Source organism: Megalobrama amblycephala, linkage group LG8 (assembly GCF_018812025.1).
Source record: "Megalobrama amblycephala isolate DHTTF-2021 linkage group LG8, ASM1881202v1, whole genome shotgun sequence".
NCBI classification, from domain to species: domain Eukaryota; kingdom Metazoa; phylum Chordata; class Actinopteri; order Cypriniformes; family Xenocyprididae; genus Megalobrama; species Megalobrama amblycephala.
The window spans coordinates 29,093,450-29,101,410 of record NC_063051.1 but is presented as its reverse complement, the minus strand read 5'-3'; the positions used below and the strand labels follow the sequence as shown (position 1 = coordinate 29,101,410).

The 7,961-nt window shown below is 35.4% G+C and overlaps 1 protein-coding gene across 2 annotated transcripts; it reads right to left on the bottom strand.

The window, feature by feature from the left end:
* Window positions 1-137: 137 nt before the first annotated feature.
* Window positions 138-7,421, bottom strand: sft2d2b (SFT2 domain containing 2b). Of its 2 annotated transcripts, none has more exons than XM_048200438.1 (8): window positions 7,285-7,421; window positions 4,942-5,031; window positions 4,761-4,846; window positions 4,274-4,355; window positions 4,093-4,128; window positions 3,885-3,943; window positions 2,581-2,610; window positions 138-1,260 (listed from the first exon to the last, which is right to left on the bottom strand). In XM_048200438.1, the coding sequence occupies exons 1-8, from the start codon at window positions 7,318-7,320 to the stop codon at window positions 1,221-1,223; spliced, it is 459 nt and encodes a 152-aa protein (XP_048056395.1). In that variant the 5' UTR covers window positions 7,321-7,421; the 3' UTR covers window positions 138-1,220. The 2 variants fall into 2 exon arrangements, with proteins under 2 accessions (XP_048056395.1, XP_048056394.1); XM_048200437.1 differs by lacking the exon at window positions 7,285-7,421 and adding an exon at window positions 5,269-5,529.
* Between the last annotated feature and the right edge of the window lie 540 nt (window positions 7,422-7,961).

The window sequence follows — 7,961 nt, the reverse complement described above, 5'->3', positions numbered from 1 at the left end:
TGGAAGAGGGCTTCTTAAATGACAGCACGAGCACGTACTTTGAATTAAAGAAAGAAATTAAAGAGATGCAGACACTGACAACAAAATGTACATAAAACTAGAATTAGAGAAGGGGAAATTGATTCATGCAGACGAGATAAATCTGAACAATTTTTAATAGCAATGATTGTTAATATGTTGTAGCAATAACAATTATTAAACATCTCACATAAAAATATATTTTTCATAGCAGTAAAGCACTATATAATGAAGCACAAACATGGGAAATACATCATGACGATGTAGTGGAAAACACACATATTCAGCCATGATAAAATAATGGAATGCATTTTTTTCCACAGTAAAAGAATATTATTTCTATAGGCCTATCTATAAATAAAAGTAATATCTTCAGTAAATACAGCTGACAAAACTATTTAAAAGGCAAGCAGGAAAAACCATAAATCAAAAGTTATAATCTTGAAATGGAAATGTGCTTGACATGATTTGAAAATGCAAGAAAAAGCCACATGATTTTGCACTTAAATGCAAAGCAAACTGAAAGCAGTAGGGTTGTTTGATGATAAATGAACCTTGAAGATACACTGGCACCCTAATGAGTGTTTAATATTTTACTTATCTAATAAAGATAATATAGCAAGATACCATTACATAAGTAATAAGACATTTCTGTCATCCTTTTACAGGTAATATCTGAAGTAAAAATTGAAATGCAATTATAGAAAACCCTTAGTAGCAAAAACAAATTTTTCTTGGAAAAAAGAAACGAAACCAAATACCAAACAAAAACAGCAACACTGGCTACAGTTCTACCCTAGTTCTCAAGTAACCCTTGGACGAAGGCACATAGGAAAGAATTCAGCAATTAAACAGCAGTTAAATGTAAAATATGCAATTCCATCTTGTTTCACCAAGCATGTCGAGGGCAGTCTGAAACCAAAGCATTTACCTAATTACATATTTCATAATTTCCCACTTGAATGTGAAGCACAGGTGTGTGTGTGTGTGTGTGTGTGAGAGAGAGAGTACTTGTCTGTGTGTGCTTGTTCACACAGATGGAGAGTGTCCATCCGTGAGGGAGAGCAACGGGAGCGGCTGTAGTGTGGTGCGGTGTCTGTGCCAGGTTGCAGAGTGGGTACATGAGTGGCATTGAATGCAGAACCAACGCTGGAGCCAGAGCAGCACACAGAGAAACAGCCAAGGCCAAATGTAGAGGCATCTCACTTGAAGCACGCGGAGAACAACTTAATAATTGCATCCCTGCAGAAAAACAAACAGCCAAAGGTAAACAAACGCCAAAGCCAAAAAATAGATGACTAAAAGTGTCTTTTTTGGCTTTGACAGAATGACAGCTTTGATCTGAAGACCTTATTTTAGTCTAATAGGCACTTTGATGAATTGCAAAACTGATGTTTTAAAATGGAAATGGTCATTTATGTACATTTATATAATTTAGCCTCCTGAGACCCAAGCATAGACTTTTGTCCACTCTAGTGGACGGTATATGTTAGCAAATTTCTCTGACACTGTACGTGTCATAGTTTGAAATGTCCTGTAAAGAGCAGATTCAGGGCTTTTCAGAGATACCAAATGTTTGGAGGTTTCACAATGACATCTCCCTCTCCTTGGTCTTTAAATATGACTGACATTGATTGAATTATCAAATTTAGCACTCTTATGGAAATATCCATCATTTAAATCTGACTAATTTTCAAATTGTTTGTCATAAATCAACATCTCAGGAAAACGTTATGGGGTTTCAAATCAGAGTTTGCCTTTCAGTTATGAAACAGGACATTGATTTATATATGTCCACTGTAGTGGACACCAGGAGTTAAAGCATGTCAATCAAGCATTTTGGGAGACACAACAAGTGAATAGGGAAAGAAATTATATATCAATATTCTTATAAATATTAGATATTCTTATGAAAATGTTGCCAATTTTTACACTTATTTTTTCATTACATGCTGCTCCAAAGAACACATTAACATGCAAATTAGATACAATGTATCAATGCATTGATATGGGAAAAGCCACTTATGGCCATTTTACACACACATTGCATAAAGTAAAATATCAAATCATTCTGTTATATCTTATATAACTAGTTGAGAATCATCTTTATACAATGTTTGGTTAAAGAAAATCCTGAAACCTAAAAAAAAAATAAAAATAAAAAAATGTCTGGTGAATGAAAAATAATCCATTGTTTTTGCATATACATGTCTATTCATGCCTTGTTTGACATTGCATAACATATGAATAAAATATATATTTTTTACATTTGTTTCTTGTGCTCCGAGCAATGTAATGACAATTAAAAAAAAAACTAAATTCACAATTTTTTTTTTCTGGGTCTCAGAAGGATAAAATGCATAATACTTCTAGAATAATACTCAAACACTACTAAATAGATAAAACTACTAGAATAAGTTCTGATAAATTGGGCCACTGCCTTCAGTAATGACAAATTTTGTCTTGGTTGCCAATTTATTTGCATCATAAATGATTGTCGATTTTCATTTGTGTCAATATGTTTTTTTTAATGGATGGTTTTGAAAATAGAAAGTAACCCACCTTGCAAATGGAATGAAGGATAAGCTATACCTGTGAAATAAAAGGGATGTGATTTAAATACAGACAAATAAGTACAATTTGTGAATTATTTCTCACACGCGTGCACACGTGCGCGTGCGGTTTATGGGGACTCTCCATAGACGTAATAGTTTTTATACTGTACAAACTGTGTATTCTATCCCCTTACACTAATGTATGTTTAAGTGTGCTCATAAACCATGTTTACGTTGTAATACCCATGTCATTATACACACGTGTTCTTACAAGCCATACACACACACTGCCGTTTGCTCTGCCAGCAATTTGCAGAGACAAATTGACTGGAAGTCATTCATTTTCAATAAGAATTGGCAATTATTTAGCCAACAAGCATGTCACACTAAACGATTCAAAACTTAGCCAATTTAATAAGATATCATTACAACTTAATATGGAATAATTACAGCATTCACTTCATTACTTTCATTCCTTACTTTGCAAAAATCAGGCTACCAGAGCAGGCCACCTAATTCTGCATTAATTAACTAGCTTATTGAAAGTCGCTTATGATGAGAGTGTCTGTTAAATATCCTCAATGTAGATTCACTATACAAACATTGTCCATGTGTCAATATCCCAAAAGTTGCTGAAAAAGCTCCTTCAAGCACAGTTAATTTAGTCATGTGTATTTGTAGCGACATGTTACTGAAATAAATAACATTTATAAATAACATTTTTCAGCCTTGAGAGATCTGTTAAAAAGAACTAGATTTGTTTTAACATTTATAAAGGTACTGCAAGAAACGCTCTGCCAGACTTAGTGACTGAATTGCACACACCGCCTCTTTCTAAACCCCACCCATTGAGTTTCCAAACCCCACTGTAATCAGAGATGGAGCAAGAAAAAGGGCAGAAAACATTATCTCAGTGCTGCCAAAATCAATGCAGGATAGTGTTCTAGTGCTCAACTTCAATTATACACTTAAATATCACACTCTCAGAATTCGGCTTCCCATACAATAAGTGGGCTGTCCACCAAAAGCACAAAATAACTTATGAAAAGTTTAAGAAGAAAACACTTTTGAAAGGTTTACAAAGCCTAAGGCTGTCACAGAGACAGGTGTGATATTTCAAGACACCTAATACAGTGATATTCAGGGAATAGTGCCGGTCCATTAAAAAAAATAAATAAAAATAAATATTGCTTATAGCAATGTGGGGTTCAAAGGTCAAGGAAGGTGTTTTATTGCCTGGAGTTCTCACTTTTACTCAGCAAATATCACTCTCTCTCTCTCACACACACACACACACACACAGTATCTTACCATGTAAAAGCCAAAAACTGGAGGACACAGAACAGCAGAGCAAGGCCTTTGTTCTTCCACTAAAACAAAAACAAAAAAATTAATTAAGATCAAGCAAAGCAAAGAATCACTAATCATAATAAACATGCAGACTGAAACAATGTTACATAATACAACAACTTTATAAGGCTATCAAATAATAATCATGCTAAATAAGATACCAACTTACCCAAAAAGCAGCACAGAAGGTTAGCACCAGGCATGTCTTTAAAAACACAAATGTTCAGTTTACAGAAAAGGCCACACATATTAAGAAATACTGAATTTCTCTGTATGCATTACAGTGTATTATATCTGTGTATGTGTGTATATATGTGTGTGTGTGTGTGTGTGTGTGTGTGTACTCTTACGATCATAATGCCAGTTGCCAAAGCTCTAGTCTTGTCACACATCCTCTTGAGTTGCTTTAATGGACCCATTAAGAACATAGTGCTGAAAGAAATCCACACCCAAAGAACCTCAGTACTGACTTACAGATTCCTGTTGATGCTGCATATCGAAATTCATTCTGATATATTTTTGGGGTATATTTTTGACTTTGCCATAGCAAGGTTAGTTTGAAAAACCCAAGAAATCTTTATGATATTTATTTGGGGGAAAAAAAACTATGATGCTTAAAAAAAAAAAAAAAAAAAAAAAAAAAAAAAATTTGAAGAGGTTTACAATGACTCACATTTATGAGATAAATATTTTATACTTGATGGTTACAAATCAATTCATTTGTTAAAAATGTTTTCTAAAAGTCAGTATTTGTCACTGACCACATGCCAATGCAAACAGTGACACGCCTTGGGTGAGATCAATTCAACGGTGGAGAGATAAAGCTGCATGACTCACCTTAAAATAGAAGCAATATTACCTAAACTGTAAAACACTGCAAAGAGTGTCAGTCCGCTTTTCGGAACCCAGAGCAAGCATGTCCCCTGAATAACAAAAGTGACGAAAGATATGACGTTTGACTATTGTATATACACTATTAAAATGAAACGATACAAGACCATTTGTGCATTCGTCTTACCAAAAGTGAACACAAGACGCCCGCCACAAAGCACGCGACGAATCCCTTGACGCGCGTGCCCCATCCCAGTGTTGATGCTTCATTCGCTGCCTAAAACAGCATTGTTATATTCATGGAAACATGTTCACCAAAAACAGAAAATGACTTAAATCAACTTGATATTCATAAATACGCAGATTTTAAAGCTTTTGCGAATGACAGACGGGTAAACACGCAGACAACAAACGTAGCAAAAGTCTAGATTCGGATTCAAAACGAAACCCCTGTGTATTTTAAACAGACATAGCGATTACAACCGAGTTCAAACTCAGTCGAGTTTCCAGCTACCTGCAGTACGTTGAGGTCGTCAGTGTCATCCTGGCCACTCAAAACTTTCTTTAATTTGTCCATGAAGGTTGAGATTGACGGCTTTTAAACAAACAATTCAAAAAAGATGCCTCAGGTTAGTAAAAACTGGTTCGAAGCTACTTTGTTCCAGTATATTTGTATCGATTCGTTCCCTTTCCTGTTTGATAGTGTAACAGGTGCACAAGATAACTTCCGTGTGTAGCCACGGCAACGATTACGCGACGTCATGACGTTCGACGTACTGAATCGACAAACTGAAACCAAAGGCACAACCTGTTTTTGTCTGCATATTGTTTAGGCTTAACGATAATTTATACTTAAATGAAAGTATGGGTGCTTTGGCAGTATTTTTCCTATTTAAATTTATAAACTATCTAAATGGAGAAAAAAAAAAAATTGACTCATGAAATCCACAAAAACATAAATGTTCACATTTAAGTAGCTTAATTGTGCAAAATAACCCGTTTAACCACAATTTTCTTAATGTCATGTTCTATGTAAGGCTCCAAGATGCATCAGACATAAAACTGAAAGTGTTATAGAGTTGTTTCACAGACAGAATTTGAGTCAAGTTCATCTTCAATGATACAAATAAAAAAATAAAACTAAATACAACTTGCTTTGGGCCAAAATACATGATGACTACAGATTACATTCACATTGAAATCTGTTTTATTGGCTGTTTTCAACAAAAGTTCAGTAAACTTCACAGTTCAGTAAGACTCAGTGTGTATATTTTCAAGAATGACAATGACAAAGAATAAATGTCAGGATGACCAATGAAATACAGTATGAACTCAAAGTACAAATTCCCCAAATATATTATAGACTTAAGTATAGTAAAGAAGCACAATCACTCAAGCACACACCAGAGGCCTGTTGCATGAAGCTAGTTGAACAAACTCTTATAAAAATCCATATAAATCTAACCAGTTTAGATCAGACTCACAACGCTCTGTGAAAAACGTTCTCTGTCAACTTTGCGAATATCTGAAGCTCTTGCACCTGAAAGTGAGACACGTGAGGCAAACAGCCAATTCACGTCTCTTCTGAAGATTGTTATGAAAAATATCATAAAATTAAATGCATTTATAGAGCAGGAATAAACACTGAAAGTTTGAGAAGGCAGCTGAAAGAAAATATCTTACTATATCGATGCATGTGAATCAAACAAATAGGCCTTATAATTTATATAGCTAGTTTCACAAAGACCTCAGCGCTTTAAAGCTCTATTCAATATTATTTAATATTAATGCATGTATTATATTTATTTAAAAGCAAAGTTTAATATCGTCAATTAGGCTAATATAATAATTATATGAATATATTTTATGATTTATACATAATTATAATACATATAATATAAATATAATAAATAATTAGCAACAAAAGACAAGCAATTTTTTCTATAAAATGTTTTCACTATAAACTGATTTAAATTTGGAGCAAAAGCTACAGGTCACTTTACTTGCAGCTGATTGGTCGGGTTTTGGTCTGTGATCTTTAACCCAGAATAAATCCTGCGGTTAACCACCACCTTCATGAGCCCGAAAAAAAAAAAAAACAGTTTGCTCAAATTAATCTTGAACTTACCTGGGTAGAAACTGAAACCAGCTTTGTGCAACAGGCCACGGGTGACAATGCAATCCTACTTTTTGGTTAAAAGCATTACTTCAGTTACATGTTGGCCTCGTACACACTGTAGGCTAAGTTTTAGGAGTGACAACCACATTTAAATGTGGGAGTGAATCCCCTAAATCAGGGATCTGGAGGGCCACTGTCCTGCAGAGTTTACCTCCAACCCCAATTATACACACCTTAACCAGCCAATCAGGTTCTAATTAGGCATTAGGCCTACTAGAATCTTCCAGGCAGGTGTGTTGAGGCCTTGAGGCACGTTGGAGCTAAACTCTGCAGGCCAGTGGCCCTCCAGGACCGAGTTTGGAGACCCCTGCCCTAAATTATCATTACATGTGTGAACAGAAAACGACTTACTCCCCAAAATGTGATGATTGACAGGCCGAAAACCATAGCAATGTTCTGGCGTCTCTCGTGTTTGGTATCCGTTAATGTGACCAAAGCAGCATTACAGTGACAAAACACTCGTTTTCAATTTAACTAAACGCAGTCGACAAAGGGGTCGTGTTTCATTTTAAGCTTGTACAACCTGTTTTACAGAGGGGCGCTTTATCTGTGTTGCCATGATCACTCATTATCAGCGTTTTTGGGCTTGTTGTTTAAGCTCAACTCATTAAGCAATCGGGTTAATTAAGTTATTAAAGTGAGCAGACATGAGTCTGAGTCTTATTTTCAGCATAAAGCATTTGGATTTATTTCAGTTTATTTTAGGAGCTAGTTCTTGTTCTAGCAAGATCTGGCAACATGAACGAGTCCAGGCTCGTACTCCACTCCTTGTGCTGTGATTCTCCGCGCATACAGAAGAGAGAAGCATCTCAGAACGTCATTAACTTGAGGTTCAGTTCGGTTCCGTTCACACTGCACAGAATTGCTGTAAATGCAGTTGGTTATTCGGGAGTTAATTCGGTTGTAGAATGCGGTTGCCGCTCCCGTATTTTACTGAACTGTGTGTGTACAGAAGGGGATTAAGCACTAAAAGGTGAACTGACAACCGAATTTAGCTGCAGTGTGTACGTGGCCTTTATTAATATTTC

Excerpts from the sequence above, each read along its gene's own strand:
- sft2d2b (XM_048200437.1), bottom strand. The coding sequence starts at position 5,331 with ATGGACAAATTAAAGAAAGTTTTGAGTGGCCAGGATGACACTGACGAC. Across the intron at positions 4,129-4,273 it reads TGGCAACTGGCATTATGATC|ACATGCCTGGTGCTAACCTT; the intron begins GTAAGAGTACAC and ends GTGTTTTTAAAG. Across the intron at positions 1,261-2,580 it reads TCCTTCATTCCATTTGCAAG|GGATGCAATTATTAAGTTGT; the intron begins GTGGGTTACTTT and ends GTTTTTCTGCAG.